The 16,578-nt window shown below is 39.7% G+C and overlaps 1 protein-coding gene and 1 pseudogene across 6 annotated transcripts in view; one reads left to right on the top strand and one right to left on the bottom strand.

Moving 5' to 3' along the window:
* Positions 1-16,578, bottom strand: part of TTBK2 (tau tubulin kinase 2) — a 129,302-nt gene that overhangs the window by 86,228 nt on the left and 26,496 nt on the right. For 4 of the 6 annotated variants that reach the window (XM_043919114.1, XM_043919117.1, XM_043919118.1 and 1 more), the window contains exon 2: positions 5,585-5,720. In XM_043919114.1, the coding sequence (XP_043775049.1) occupies positions 5,585-5,653 (69 nt within the window). In that variant the 5' untranslated portion in view covers positions 5,654-5,720. Of the gene's footprint in view, positions 1-5,584; positions 5,721-11,103; positions 11,192-16,578 lie in introns of all 6 variants that reach the window. The other 2 variants (XM_043919116.1, XM_043919115.1) reach the window with 2 other exon arrangements.
* Positions 3,214-3,624, top strand: LOC122704434 (annotated as a pseudogene).

Raw genomic sequence — 16,578 nt, 5'->3', positions numbered from 1 at the left:
ATCACACCATCATGATTATCTGGGTCATGAAGATCTTTTCTGTACAGTTCTTCTGTGTATTCTTGCCACCTCTTCTTAATATCTTCTGCTTCTGTTAGGTCCATACCATTTCTGTCCTTTATTGAACCCATCTTTGCATGAAATGTTCCCTTGGTATCTCGGATTTTCTTGAAGAGATCTGTAGTCTTTCCCATTCTATTGTTTCCCTCTATTTCTTTGCATTGATCCCTGAGAAAGGCTTTCTTATGTCTCCTTGCTATTCTTTGGAACTCCGCATTCAAATGGGTGTATCTTTCCTTTTCTCCCATGCCTTTTGCTTCTCTTCTTTTCATAGCTGTTTGCAAGGCCTCCTCAGACAACCATTTTGCCTTTTTGCATTTCTTTTCCTTGGGGATGGTCTTGATCAGTATCTCCTGTACAATGTCACCAACCTCTATCCATAGTTCTTCAGGCACTCTGTCTATCAGATCTAATCCCTTGAATCTACTTGTCCCTTCAAATGTAAGGGATTTGATTTAGGTCATACCTGAATGGTTTAGCGGTTTTCCTTATTTTCTTCAATTTAAGTCTGAATTTGGCAATAAGGAGTTCATGATCTGAGCCACAGTTAGCTACCAGTCTTGGTTTTGCTGACTGTATAAAGAGAGCTTCTCCATCTTTGGCTGCAAAAAAATATAATCAATCTGATTTCGGTTTTGACCATCTCGTGATGTCCATGTGTAGAGTCTTCTCTTGTGTTGTTGGAAGAGGGTGACTGCTATGACCAGTATGTTCTCTTGGCAAAACTCTATTAGCCTTTGCCCTGCTTCATTCTGTACTCCAAGGTCAAACTTGCCCGTTACTTCAGGTATTTCTCGACTTTCTACTTTTGCATCCCAGTCCCCTATAATGAAAAGGACATCTTTTTTGGGTGTTAGTTCTAGAAGGTCTTGTAGGTCTTCATAGAACTGTTTTCAACTTCAGCTTCTTCAGCATTATTGGTCAGGGCATAGACTTGGATTACTGTGATACTGAATGGTTATCCTTGGAAATGAACAGTGATCATTCTGTCGTTTTTGAGATTGCATCCAAAAGATTGGACTCTTTTGCTAACTATGATGGCTACTCCATTTCTTCTAAGGGATTCTTGCCAACGGTAGTAGATATAACGGTCAGCTGAGTTAAATTCACCCATTCCAGTCCATTTTAGTTCACTGACTCCTAAAATGTCAATGTTCACTCTTGCCATCTCCTGTTTGACCACTTCCAATTTGCCTTGATTCATGGACCTAACATTCCAGGTTCCTATGCAATATTGCTCTTTACAGCATCGGACTTTACTTCCATCACCAGTCACAACCACAACTGAGTGTTGTTTTTGCTTTGGTTCCGTCTCTTCATTCTTTCTGGAGTTATTTCTCCACTGATCTCCAGTAGCGTATTGGGCACCTACTGACCTGGGGAGTTCATCTTTCAGTGTCTTATCTTTTTGCCTTTTCATGCTTTTTTGGGGTTCTCAAGGCAAGAATACTGAAGTGGTTTGCCATTCCCTTCTCCAGTGGACCATGTTTTGTCAGAACTCTCTACCATGACCCGTCCATCTTGGGTGGCCCTACATGGCATGGCTCATAGTTTCACTGCATTAGACAAGGCTGTGGTCCATGTGATCAGATTGGTTAGTTTTCTGTGATTGTGGTTATCAGTCTGTCTGCCCTCTGATGGAGGATAAGAGGCTTATGGAAGCTTCCTGATGGGAGAAACTGGGTCTTGTTCTGATGGGCGGGGCCATGCTCAGTTTTCAATTTTCTGTTGAAGGGTGGGGCTGTGTCCCCTCCCTGTTATTTGACCTGAGGCCAAACTATGGTGGAGGCAATGAAAAAGGTCCCATGCAAGCACTGCTGCACTCAGTGCCCCCAACCCTGCAGCAGGCCACTGCCGACCCACACCTCCGCCAGAGACTCCTAGACACTCACAGGCAAGTCTGGGTTAGTCTCTTGTGGGGTCACTGCTCCTTTCTCCTGGGTCCTTGTGCGCACATTGTTCTGTTTGTGCCCTCGCAGAGTTTGTTTCCCCAGTCCTGTGTAAATTCTGGTGGCTCTATGGTGGGTCAATGGCGATCTCCTCCAAGAGGGCTTATGTCATACCCAGGTCTACTGCACCCAGAGCCTCTGCCCCTGCAGCAGTCCACTGCTGACCTGTACCTCCTCAGGAGACACCCAAACACAGTTCTGCCTCAGTCTCTGCGGGGTCTCTGGGTCCTAGTGTGCACAAGGTATGTTTGAGCCCTCCAAGCATCTCTGGAGGGTATGGGGTTTGATTCTGATTAGCATCAGAAGATGCTAGGGAACCAATTTATTATTTTGAAAACTGGTAAATTAAGAAAAGAATCAAGCATTTATCCTGTATTCCTAGTCAAACTGTATCTCAGGATAATCAAATAGTTAACAATGCAAAATTTCTCTTCATAGATGTACTTCAACTAATAAATGAAGGAATGATAGATCACCAATCTGCCATCCCTTTGAATTACCAGACCTAGACAATGATGATCAATAGTGCTAACAAAATGATGGGCAATAAGACATTATGTGCCTCCCATCCAAAGTTAACAGTATGCTTTATGGGTAAAAAAAAAAAAAAAAGCCCCTACCTCAATAAACAAACCTGAAGTCAGATCTAATCATGCCTCTCTACATAAGCAACAGTTTACATAAAATACACCAGACAGAGAATCATGTTAACACCATGCAGAAACAATAGAAAAACTATGTTTCAAACTATGGAAAATTCTATAAATAACCTAGTTTCTTCAAAAAATAAACTGCAAGAAAAAAAGAAAGATGAAAAGGAACTTAGAAATTAAAGGAAACTTAAGTGATGGCAACCAACTGAAACATCCAGACTTCACTTGGATTTGATTCAACTGTTAAAAAAACTTTACAAAACAATTAGGAAAATGTGAAAGTTGGAAGGATATCTAATGATATTAATGACATTGTTTTACTGAATGTGATATTACGATTAAATTTTCAAAAGAAGTATATCTTTTAGAGATTATATACTGATGTGCATAGAGAAAAGTAAGGTAAAAGATGTGCTTCAAAATATTTGGGGAGAGATCTGTTTTTAAAGTTTAAAAACAACTGGGAAGTGAGATCACGCTTCCCGGGGTGAAAGGTTAGCACAAGTGCCCTTTCTTGCTTTCTGCTGTAGTCCCGAGTGGTAGCTGCCTAAATGGGCAAGTTCATGAAACCCGGGAAGGTGGTGCTGGTCCTGGCCTGTCGCTACTCTGGACGCAAAGCGGTCGTCGTGATGAATATTGATGACGGCACCTCAGACTGACCCTACAGCCGTGTTCTGGTGGCTGGAATTGATCGCTATCCCTGCAGAGTGACAGCTTCCATGGGCAAGAAGAAAATCACCAGGAGGTCAAAGATCAAGTCTTTTGTGAAAGTTATATAATTATAATCACCTCATGCCTACAAGGTACTCTACGAATATGCCCTTGGACAAAACTGTTGTGAACAAGGATGTCTTCGGAGATCCGCTCTCCAACACAGGGCCCCATGAGAGGCAAAGGTCAAGTTTGAGGAGAGATACAACACTGGCAAGAACAAATGGTTCTTACAGAAGCTGCGGTTTTAGGTCTGTCCCAGTCATTAAAAATATTAAAAAAAAAAAAAAACAAAAACTGGACTCTATGATGATCTTTTACTTTTATCTAGTTTGTTTCACTTTTTCTATTTCATATTCAGTGCTCCCATTTCATTTGGTATATTTTCCCATTTCCCCATCTCTGTTTTTTTTTATGTTCTTTCTCAAGCAAAGTATAGTAGAAAAGCTTTTGTATACACATATGTATCTATATAGAGTATGTATAATACACATATTTTAGAAGACTTATGAATTTTTGCCTAGCTAAAAAATTCATGATATTTTTATTCCACTTGTCTGACTCAGTATGATAGAATGCTAGATTTCTAATTTATATTCACTCAAAATTTTGATATAGTTCCATATATTTTGGCATCTAGTATTACTGCTAGACCCAGGTTCGATCCCTGTGTCAGGAAGATCCCCTGGAGAAGGAAATGGCAACCCACTCCAGTACTCTTGCCTGGAAAATCCCAAGTACAGAGGAGTGTGGAAGGCTACAGTCCATGGGGTCGCAAAGAGTCGGACACGACTGAGCGACTTCACTTTCACTTTTCTATTACTGCTAGAAGTATAGAAAGTTTATTATCTTAGTGATTTAAAAAAATGTGAATGAGGCTTGAAACTTCTAATCTAATTCTGAGAATATTAAGAAATATTATGCTGTCAAGGAAAAAAAAACCCAGAAGTTAACAAGTGATACAGTATTATTAACCAAAGTACAGATTTTGTTCAAATCTTCACAAAATTTTATGCTAGTGTCCATTATTTGTTTTCATACCTTATTTAAGACTCCACATTATATTTAAGTGCATTTAGCAGCTTCAGTTGCATGCAACAGATTCTGGTAAATTGTTTTTTCATTTTTATTCTATTACAAATATTTTCTAATTTTCCATGTTACAGGTTCTTAGATATATCCCTCATTTAAAAGTGGATATTTAATTTCCAAATACATGGGATTTTTAAAAGTATCTCTGATATTAATTTCTCATTTAAACGCTTTCTTCTCTGCAATCACCTTCTATGTTTTTCAGTCTTCTAACTTTATTTTCAAATATCTTTTGATAGTTATCGCTAACCTAAGTCCACAGAAATAAGAGAACAGATTCTGTATGATTTCTGTACCTTTAAGACCATGAAATTTCTGCACCTGATCTTAAGTCTCTAGCTATGTTCCAGTGTCTCCTAGTTTATAGTCAATGGGAACTTCAACAGAATTTGTATCCTACTGTTGTGTGAAAACTGTATAAATAATTAATTGCATCAAACTGGTTTATAGTGCTTTTAAGGTATACTATATTCTACTTCTCTGTACAGTCATCCTATTAATTTCTGAGAGTTTCATATTAAAACTCCAATTAAAAATCTTAATTTATCTACTTAAAACAAATGACTGTAATATATACTGGAACTATATGTAACTTTGTCCTGTATTTTCCAAGTCTCCTATAAATGTGTTGTCATATTTTCATAATTTAAAAAATAAGAAAGAATAATTTTAAAATATTTAGTAGAGAGGTTAAAAGAGATGAAACAAGACTGACTATCAATCTATAACTGTTTAAGCTGGGCATGGGTACCTGGAAGTTCTTTATAACAGTCATGCTATTTTAACATATACTTACAATTTTCCTTAATAAAATGTTAAAAAATAAAAAGGGCAGTTCATTACATTGTATTTTTTTCAATTGTTCTTTCCCTAAGTAAGTATACTTTTATTTACCTTACTCAATAGTAGCTATTAGAGCTTAGGAAAATTTACTACTGTAAGGAGCAAGAACAAGAATTAGGGTATAAACAGAACCTAATTATAGGAAAAGAAACAAAAGTAACTGCTTTAGGCATATAAGCAACATATGTATTATTTCCTAATGAAATGTTTTATCAAGATACCAAAACCTCTTCCTTTCCCCTACCCCGCCCCTCTCTCTTCCTTATGTATACTTACTACTTTCCATCTTTCTTTGACCAGGATTCCAACACTGAGGATATCCGGCTGCTCTCCTCCTCCACTCATTGCAATTCACTGATGTGGTAGAATGGCTACACAGGCATCCGGCTCCCAAGGGTGGTTTCCATTTAACCTGAAACAAAAGAAACAGGAGCAGCATATCAGGCCTAACTAATTAACACAAACATTTCAGCACCCAGAAGTACTACTAATCCTATACATTAATTAGGTTGCTTGGCTGGAAAGGGGGAAAATCCCAAATCTCAGTTCTAAAATCTGTATAATGCATATAAAAAAGTACTTACCTTTCCATTACAGAGCCCAGTGAAATAACCAAACATTAAAGAGGCATTATATTAAAAGTAAAGTCTCTCAGTCGTGTCTGACTCTCTGTTGGTACAAAAGTAATTCTAGTTTCAGACCATGAATTCTAAATCATTGTATCTAGGCTCAAACACATTTTTCTTAATCAAAATAGGAACCATTACAATCAACACATTTTTGTCAATTAAGAAATAAGTTGGTTTATTCCTGTAGTGTAAAAATCTGTGCTTCAGGATTTGACAAACTCTTAAAAAGCATTTTCTGCCTCTTGCTGGCTGTGGAAGCATTTTCCTGCAAAAAGTTGTCGAGAAATTTGAAGAAGTTAAAGTCGGTAGCCACTGGCAAGAGGTCAGGTGAAGATGGCGGATGAGGCAAACCTCCGTAGCCCAATTTGTTCAACTTTTGAAGCGCTGATTGTGCAACGCACAGTCAGGAATCGTCGTGGAGAAGAACTGGGCCCATTCTGTTGACCAATACTGGCTGTAGGTGTTACAGTTTTTGGTGCATCTCATCAGTGTGTTGAACATACTTCTCAGATGTAATGGTTTCTCTGGAATTCAGAAAGCTGTAGTGGATTAGAAAGGGGCAGCAGACACCACACAACGACCATGACCTTTTTTGGTGCGAGTTTGGCTTTGGGAAGTGCTTTGGAACTTCTTGGACCAACCACCAAGCTGGTCATCCCTGGCTGTAGTATAAACTCCACTATTCATCACATACCACAATCCAATTGAAAAATAGTTCATTGTTGTTGCATAGAATAAAAGAACATGGACACTGCAAAACGACAATTTTTTTTGATTTGCAGTCAGCTCATGAACAATGACTGAACAACGTGAGACACCCACTCACTGAGCTTTTTCACCATTCCAATTTGCTTCAAATGCCAAATGACCATAGAATGGTCAATGTGGAGTTCTTCGGAAACTTCTTGCATAATTTTAAGAGGATTGTTTCTGATGATGGCTCTCAATTTATTGGTGTCAACTTCTGACAGACAGCCACTAAGCTCCTCATCTTCAAGGCTCTCGTCTCCTTTGCAAAATTTCTTGAATCACCACTGTACATTCATTAGCAGTTGCTGGGTCAAATGCGTTGCTGATGTTGTGAGCTGTCTATGCTGCTCTATGACTCATTTTGAACACAAATTAAAAATAGCTTAAATTCACATTTTGTCTAACATCATTTCTATAGTCTAAAATAAATATAAACACCAAATAATAAATCATTTAAGTCTCTTAAATTGAAGAAAGTGGGGAAAACCACTAAACCATTCAGGTATGACCTAAATCAAATCCTTTATGATTATACAGTGGAAGTGAGAAATAGATTTAAGGAACTAGATCTGATAGACAGAATGCCTGACGAACTATGGACAGAAGTTTGTGACACTGTACATGAGACAGGGATCAAGATCATCCCCAGGAAAAAGAAATGCAAAAAAGCAAAATGGCTGTCTCAGGAGGTCTTACAAATAGCTGTGAAAAGAAGAGAAGCGAAAAGCAAAGGAGAAAAGGAAAGATATACCCATTTGAATGCAGAGTTCTAAAGAATAGCAAGGAGACATAAGAAAGCCTTTCTCAGGGATCAATGCAAAGGAATAGAGGAAAACAACAGAATGGGAAGGACTACAGATCTCTTCAAGAAAATCAGAGATACCAAGGGAACATTTCATGCAAAGATGGGTTCAATAAAGGACAGAAATGGTATGGACCTCACAGAAGCAGAAGATATTAAGAAGAGGTGGCAAGAATACACAGAAGAACTATACAAAAAAGATCTTCACGACCCAGATAATCATGATGGTGTGATCACTCACCTAGAGCCAGACATCCTGGAATGTGAAGTTCAGTGGGCCTTAGGAAGCATCACTACAAAGCTAGTGGAGGTAACGGAATTCCAGTTGAGCTATTTCAAATCCTAAAAGATGATGCTGTGAAAGTGCTGCACTCAATATGTCAGCAAATTTGGAAAACTCAGCAGTGGCCACAGGACTGGAAAAGGTCAGTTTTCATTCCAGTCCTAAATAAAGGCAATGCCAAAGAATGCTCAAACTACTGCACAATTGCACTCATCTCACAGGCTAGCAAAGTAATGCTCAAAATTCTCCAAGCCAGGCTTCAGCAATACGTGAACCGTGAACTTCCATATGTTCAGGCTGGTTTTAGAAAAGGAAGAGGAGCCAGAGATCAAATTGCCAACATCCGCTGGATCATCGAAAAAGCAAGAGAGTCCCAGAAAAACATCTATTTCTGCTTTATTGACTATGCCAAAGTCTTTGACTCTGTGGATCACAATAAATTGTGGAAAATTCTGAAAGAGAGGGAATACCAGACCACCTGATCTGCCTCTTGAAAAACCTGTATGCAGATCATGAAGCAACAGCTACAACTGGACATGGAACTACAAACTGGTTCCAAATAGGAAAAGGAGTACGTCAAGGCTGTATATTGTCACCCTGCTTATTTAATTTATATGCAGAGCACATCATGAGAAATGCTGGGCTGGAGGAAGCACAAGCTGGCATCAAGATTGCCGGGAGAAATATCAATAACTTCAGATATGCAGATGACACCACCCTTGTGGCAGAAAGTGAAGAGGAACTAAAGAACCTCTTGATGAAAGTGAAAGAGGAGAGTGAAAAAGTTGGCTTAAAACTCAACATTCAGAAAACTAAGATCATGGCATCTGGTCCCATCACTTCATGGCAAATAGGCGGGGAAACAGTGGAAACAGTGAGAGACTATTTTTTGGGGCTCCAAAATCACTGCAGATGGTGACTGCAATCATGAAATTAAAAGACACTTGCTCCTTGGAAGGAAAGTTATGACCAACCTAGATAGCATATTAAAAAGCAGAGACATTACTTTGCTGACAAGGTCGGTCTAGTCAAAGCTACGGTTTTTCCAGTGGTCATGTATGGATGTGAGAGTTGGACTCTAAAGAAAGCTGAGCGCCGAAGAATTGATGGTTTTGAACTGTGGTGTTAGAGAAGATTCTTGAGAGTCCCTTGGATTGCAAGGAGATCCAACCAGTCCATCCTAAAGGAGATCAGTTCTGGGTGTTCACTGGAAGGTCTGATGTTGAAGCTGAAACTCCAAGACTTTGGCCACCTGATACGAAGAGCTGATTCATTTGAAAAGGCCCTGATGCTGGGTAAGATTGAGGGCAGGAGGAGAAGGGGACGACAGAGGATGAGATGGTTGGATGGCATCACCGACTCAATGGACATGAGTCTGGGTGGGCTCCAGGAGTTGATGTTGCACTGGAGGCCTGGCATGCTGTGGTTCATGGGGAAGCAAAGAGTCGGACATCACTGAGTGACTGAACTGAACTGAATAAATCATTAGCAAAAAACATAAAGCAAAAAATGCACATTAAAATGAACTATAGCATAATTACATTTGAGAAGGCATCTCAAAATCAAACAACAAAGATCAACAATATAAAACGGCAATTACTTTTGCACCATGCCAATACTGTTGAGAGTCCCTCAGACAGCAAGGAGATCCAATCAGTCAATCCTAAAGGAAATCAATCCTGAATATTCTTTGGAAGGACTGATGTTGAAGCTGAAGCTCCAGTACTCTGGCCACCTGATGTGAAGAGCTGACCCACTGGAAAACACCCTGATGCTGGGAAAGGTTGAGCACAGGAAGACAAGGGGGTGACAGAGGATAAGGTAGTTCGATGGCATCATCACTCAATGGAGATGAATTTGAGCAAACTCCAGGAGACAGTGAAGTACAGGGAAGCCTGGCGTGCTGCAGTCCATGGGATAGCAAAGCGTCAGACATGACTGAGCAACTGAACAACAACAATAATACTTTGCAGCAACCTAATATTACAACTGGATGAAGCACAAGCTGGAATCAAGACTGACGGGAGAAATATCAATAACCTCGGATATGCAGATGACATCACCCTAATGGCAGAAAGTGAAGAGGAACTAAAAAGCCTCTTGATGCAAGTGAAAGAGGAGAGTGAAAAAGATGGCTTAAAACTCAACATTCAAAAAACTAAGATTATGGCATCTGGTCCCATCACTTCATGGCAAATAGATGGGGAAACAATGGAAAAAGTGATAGACTTTATTTTTTGGGGCTCCAAAATCACTGCAGATGGTGACTGCTACCATGAAATTAAAAGACGCTTGCTCCTTGGAAGAGAAGCTATGACCAACCTAGATAGCATATTAAAAAGCAGAGACACATACACACACACACACAAAAAGCAGAGACACTACTTTGCTGACAAAGATCCGTCTAGTCGAAGCTATGGTTTTTCCACTAGTCATGTATGGATGTGAGTTGGACCATAGAGAAAGCTGAGCACCAAAGAATTGATGCTTTTGAAACTGTGGTGTTGCAGAAGACTCTTGAGAGTCCCTTGGACTGCAAGGAGATCCAACCAGTCTATCCTAAAGGAAATCAGTCCTGAATATTCATTGGAAGGACAGATGTTGAAGCTGAAACTCCAATACTTCAGCCACCTGATGCGAAGAACTGACTCATTTGAAAAGACCCGGATGCTGGGAAAGACTGAGGGTGGGAGAAGAAGTGGACGATAGAGGATGAGATGGTTGGATGGCAACACCGACTCGATGGACATAAGTTTGAGTAAGCCTGGGGAGTTGATAATGGACAGGGAAGCCTGGCTTGCTGCAGTCCATTGGGTTGCAAAGAGTCAGACATGACTGAGTGACTGAACTGAACTGAATATTACTACACAAATGTAACTTAAAATAACTGAGAATACTAGACTTTAGGGCAAGAACGGTGTCAATGGCGGTTGACCCAGATTACTACCCTTAGTCCAACCTTTTACTAAGGGAAAAAAATGTACCTAATTTACAATAGTTTACAGTTTAATAAGTTGCAAGATAGAGCTTAACATCACCAAAGCTAATAAAATTTTAATGTTACATGATACACTTAAAATGCATAGGAAATAAACATGAGCCACAGAAAAGGGCTGTTTATTAAACCCAATGCCAGAGGAGGCTTGGCACCGCTTCAGCCCTTGGCAGGGCGGGTGGCGCCAGCCCAGAGAGGGCACCAGACCCCGGCTGTGGCTGAGGCGGGCGGGCGGCGGGCGAGCAGGACGGCAGGGACGTGCGTCTAGCACACCGAGCCCTGAGCCTGGCCGGGGGCCATATGAAGTCCGTGCTATGGAAGAGGAGAAGTACTTGCCTGAGCTGATGGCAGAGAGACAGCCTGGACCCGTCCTTCCTGCACGCCTCGTGCCTGCTGGCCGAAGAAATTGAAAAATTTCAAGGTTCTGATGGAAAAAATGAAGATGAAGAAGAGAAATATCTTGATGTCATCAGCAACAAAAATATAAAGCTCTCAGAAAGGGTATTGATTCCTGTCAAACAGTATCCAAAGGTAGCGTCTCAGTGGAGGACTTCTGGTGGCAAAGCCTATCCTTGTGGTTCAAGAGGACTGGGTGCAATTGTGCCAGGCCTTTAAAAACGGCAGAAGGCAAGTTGAGTAAGTCTGACAGCAGCTGCTCTCAGTTCTCGGCCCCTCTGCCCAGCACATCATGGTGCGAACTCTTCCCATCTAAGCCACCGGGGAAGCCCCGCAGATACAGAGAACAAACTAATTGTTCCCAGAGTGTAGAGAGGGAGGGGATGGGCAAGGTTTAAAGGAAGCCCTATTCATCACTGAAGAGGAGAATCTTAAATCTATTAATAGAAGCAATCCTATTGTTTATGTTTAAAAAGCAGCATTTCAAGAGTATTCCTAAAGAGAAAAATATTAACTCTGGGATGGTGATTGTGAAACATAGAAACAGTTCAATTTTATGGGCAAATTGCTTGGACCGAGAGGAAACTCTTTGAAGAGGCTACAGGAAGAAACAGGTGCTAAAATGTCTATCCTGGGCAAAGGATCAATGAGAGATAAAGCAAAGATTGACACAGAGCCCCTGCTTGAGTTTCTTGAACCATACAGCAAATTCCCACTGACCATCGATTTTACATATGGTGCTCCTTGAGTTCAGCATCCTGCTATGAATGATCCTTCACAACATCCTGATTGCACATTTTTAGGGGGGACTATAGTTATCAACACATAGCTCTCCTTTTAAGTTGGTTTATTATCTAATAATGAGCTCTTGACTGAAAGCCACAGTGAAGAACTGCATGGGCAAACAAAAAACTCAGAACCTAAAAGTGAGAATCTGTAGTAAGAAATACAAGTGTGTTTATATTTGGAACACTAAAGATGGAGTTAAATATTCATTTTTTGTTTGTTTATACGTTTCTCTTTGTTATTTTTAAAAGGTGAATTTCATACCCACCAGCAATGCAGGAGGGTTCCCTTTTCTCCATACCTTCTCCAGGATTGTTTGTAGATTTTTTGATGATGGTCATTCTGACGAGTGTGAGATAATGCCTCATTGTAGTTTTGATCTGCATTTCTCTAATAATGAGCAAAATAAAGACAGCTGAGCACCAAATAATTGATGCTTTTGAACTGGGGTGTTGGAGAAGACTCTTGGGAGTCCCTTGGACTGCAAAGAGATCAAACCAGTCAATCCTAAAGGAAATCAGCCCCGAATATTCATTGGAAGGATCGATGCTGAAACTGAAGCTCCAATACTTTGGCCACCTGATGCGAAGAAGTGACTCTTTGGAAAAGACCCCAAGGCTGGGAAAGATTGAAGGCAGGAAGAGAAGGGGACGACAGAGGATGAGATGGCTAGATGGCATCACCAACTCGACGGCCGTGAGTTTGAGCAAGCACCGGGAGTTGGTGATGGACAGGGAAGTCTGGTATCCTGCAGTCCATGGGATCACAAAGAGGCAGATACTACTGAGCAACTGAACTGAAATAATGAGCAATGCTGAGCGTCTTTCCATGTGTTCGTTGGCCATCTGTATGTCTTCTTTAGAAAAAGAAGACATTAGAGAAATGTCTATGGAGTGGTCTACCCACTTTTTGATTGGAATGTTTGTTTTTCTGGTCTTGAGCTGCATGAGCTGCTTGTATATTTTGGAGATCAACCCTTTGTCAGTTGTTTCATTTGCTATTATTTTCCCCCATTCTCATGGTCATCCTTTCACCTTGTTAACGGTTTCCTTTGCTGTGCAAAAAACTTTTGACTTTGGTCAGGTCCCATTTGTTTATTTTTGTTTTTATTTCCATCATTCGGGGATGTGGGTCATGGAGGATCTTGCTGTGATTTATGTCGGAGACTGTGCTGCCTGTGCTTTCCCCCAGGAGTTTTTCAGTTTCTGGCCTTGCTTTTGGGTCTTTAATCCATTTTGAATTTATTTTTGTGTGTGGTGTTGGGAGAAGTTCTAGTTCTATTCTTTTACATGGAGCTGTTCAGTTTTCCCAGCACCACTTGTTAAAGAAACTGTCTTTTCTCCATTGTAAAAAAAAAAAAAAACCCAATGCCAAAATACAGTCTAGTAAAACCACTGAATTTTAAATGGGAAAAAACAATTCACTGGTCATAAGTGCAGAAAGTCCAAATTACACATAAGGGGGAAAATCAAGCTGAGAACAGACATCAGCACAAACAGCTTATTATATATTTAAGTAGCCAAGGAAAGGTGAGCCAAGCATGGTCTACCCTGCCAAAGTAACCTTCAAGGCTAAGGGAAGTAGTCATGGACACACAGAACCCAAATAATATTGTTCCTAAGAAATGTCCCTAGGAATCAACTACGTAACAAGTATCAGACAAATTACGGTAGAAGATCTGACATGAGGATTGACCTGAGAAGACCTAAAATCAATGATAACACAGTAGAAATAAAAACCCGTGCCTCCAGATTGTGAACTCTAAACATCATATCCCCCTGAAAGAAATCAGGGCTCCTTGGAGAAACTTATTCCAGGTTTGGCACAGGAAATTATGCACAATCAACCTGGTGCATCTCATCAAATAAGAAAGCAAAAATGTAAACAACACTAGTATTAGCAAATCAAAAGGAAATCAGAGACAAGGGAAGGAATTCTCATTTGTCAAAGATGAAACAATTTGATCATATACAAGAATGCAGTGATTGAAAAATATCAAAAATATAAATACCTATATACACACACACACACCCACCCATGAGTTCACAACGACATTCAAAAAAGAAAAAAGAATATTAGAGGTCAATTTTCAAGATTGCATGGGCACAACTCGTTATTCTAATAATTGGCAAATAAACAGAAAGAATCAAACATTTATCCTGCCTTTCTAGTATGAACAGTATTTTGGGGAAACAAAAAAGATGATGAGGGTGACTTTTTCTTAGACAATGGTCACGGCTAATAAATGCAGAAGAACTTATAGATTTAGAAAATCACCATTTTCCAATCCCTGGCTACATAATCAATCTAGATAATGACCATCAATGACTGCTAAAGCCATAATGTAAAAAGTGGATGGAGAACTAAAGTTTAATATGGAAGGATCAAGCTGAACTAACTGGTCAACCTTAACAACACTAAAAGCCAGGACAATGAAAGAAGAAGTGCTTCCTGACAGATGTAACAAAATTTTCTCAGTACCACCTATGAAGTCTCTTGCCTTGAAACAAACAAACCAAAAAACCCCTTAAATCTAGTCAAGCTTTTAGATTTGATTATAAGTTTACAAAAATAAGGGTGATCGAGGTACATGTTAAATGCCAACATGAAGATATAATGAGCTAAATCCATGATGATGGAGATCCTAAAGAACAAAATGGTCCATACAAATGACAAAACGACCTAAAACAAATGGCATGGAAAATAATAAAGCTTTACACTGCACACTATAAGAAATAAGATATATATATCAACCTAAAGCAGCAACTAACAATTGGAGAAAATTGAGCATGTACTGAGTAAGCAACAATTGATAATTTTGTAGGGTGTAATAACAGTAGTGTAGTTATGTTTATCAAGTCTTTCTCTGTAAGAAATACATAAACCACCAGTGCAAAAAGTGGTAAAAGGTCTTGAAAGTGAAAGTGTTAGTCACTTAGCCATGTCAGACTCTTTGAGACCCCATGGATTGTAGCCCAACAGGCTCTTCTGTGTCCGTGGAATTCTCCATGCAAGAATACTTGAGTGGGTACCCATTTCCCTTCTCCAGGGGAACTTCTCAACCCAGGGATCAAACCCCGGTCTCCTGCATGGCATGCAGATTCTTTACCATCTGAGCCACCAGGGAAGCAAAGTGATAAAAGCTCTTAGATTTGCCTTAAAACACTCTAAGGAGAAAAGGAGTTGTATTGGGGACAGATAATCAAATGACATAAAAATAAGAGAATTTTCATAAATTCTGTATGATGGGTACATGTAAATCCATTATACTATTTCTCAGTATATCTGCCATATTATATATTAAGAGTAAAAAACAAAAGATGCATAGATTAAAAAGATCTAGAGTTCATTTTAACAAATGGAGCTGAGACATGTACATACTCACATGCAAGAAGAATGAATTTGTACCCCTATCTAACATCATACACAAAAGTTAACTCAAAATGGATCAAAGACCTAAATGTAGAAGCTAAAACTATAAAACTCTTAGAAGAAAACACTGGCAGAAGTCTTCAATGGTCTTGGATTAAGCAATGATTTCTTAGGTATGACACCTAAAGCACAACAAACCAAAGAAAATAGATAAATTGGAATCCATCAAAATTTTTAAAATTTTATATGCCAAAAGACAACCTATGAAATTGTGGGAAGTAACTGCCAACTATATATCTGATATGTGGCTAATACCCAGACTATATAAAGAATAATTCAACAAAATGAAAGTCAATAATTCGATTTAAAAAAGGGGAAAAGGCCTGAATAAACATTTCTCCAAAAATATATACAAATAGCCAAAAAGCACATGAAAAAAAAAATGCTCAAAATCTCTAATCATTCAGTTCAGTTCAGTTCAGTTGCTCAGTCGTGTCCGACTCTTTGCGACCCCGTGAATCGCAGCACGCCAGGCCTCCCTGTCCATCACCAACTCCTGGAATTTACTCAAACTCATGCCCATCGAGTCGGTGATGCCATCCAGCCATCTTATCCTCTGTCATCCCCTTCTCCTCCTGCCCCCAATCCCTCCCAGCATCAAGGTCTTTTCCAATGAGTCAACTCTTCACATGAGGTGGCCAAAGTATTGGAGTTCCAGCTTCAGCATCAGTCCTTCCAATGAACACCCAGGACTGATCTCCTTTAGGATGGACTGGTTGGATCTCCTTGCTCTACTCATTACAGAACTACAAATCAAAACCACATGAAAAATTGCCTCACACCCACTAGAATGGCTACCATTAAAAGAAAGTATCAAGTGGTGAAAAGGATGTGGAGAAACTGGAACACTTGTACACTGTGAATGAGGATATAAAATGATGCAGCCACTATGAAAAATAGTATGGGGGTTGTTAAAAAATTAAGCAGTCAATTCCCATATGATTTAGCCATTCCACTTCAGGGCATATATCCCCAAAATTGAAAGCAAGGACTCAGACAAACATATTTGTGCATTCGAGCCCATAGCAGCATTATGCACAATAGCCGTAAGGTGGAGGCAGCCCACACATCCATCTACAGATGTGTGGATAAAGAAAATGTGGACTATACATACAATGTAATACTATTCATTCTTAAAGAAATCCTATCACATACTGCAACACTGCTGAGTGATAAAGCCAGTCACCAAACGACAAA

The sequence above is a fragment of the Cervus elaphus genome, chromosome 12 (genome assembly GCF_910594005.1).
Source record: "Cervus elaphus chromosome 12, mCerEla1.1, whole genome shotgun sequence".
NCBI lineage: Eukaryota > Metazoa > Chordata > Mammalia > Artiodactyla > Cervidae > Cervus > Cervus elaphus.
Note: the sequence above shows the minus strand (reverse complement) of the source record. Positions and strands in the feature narration are given on the sequence as shown.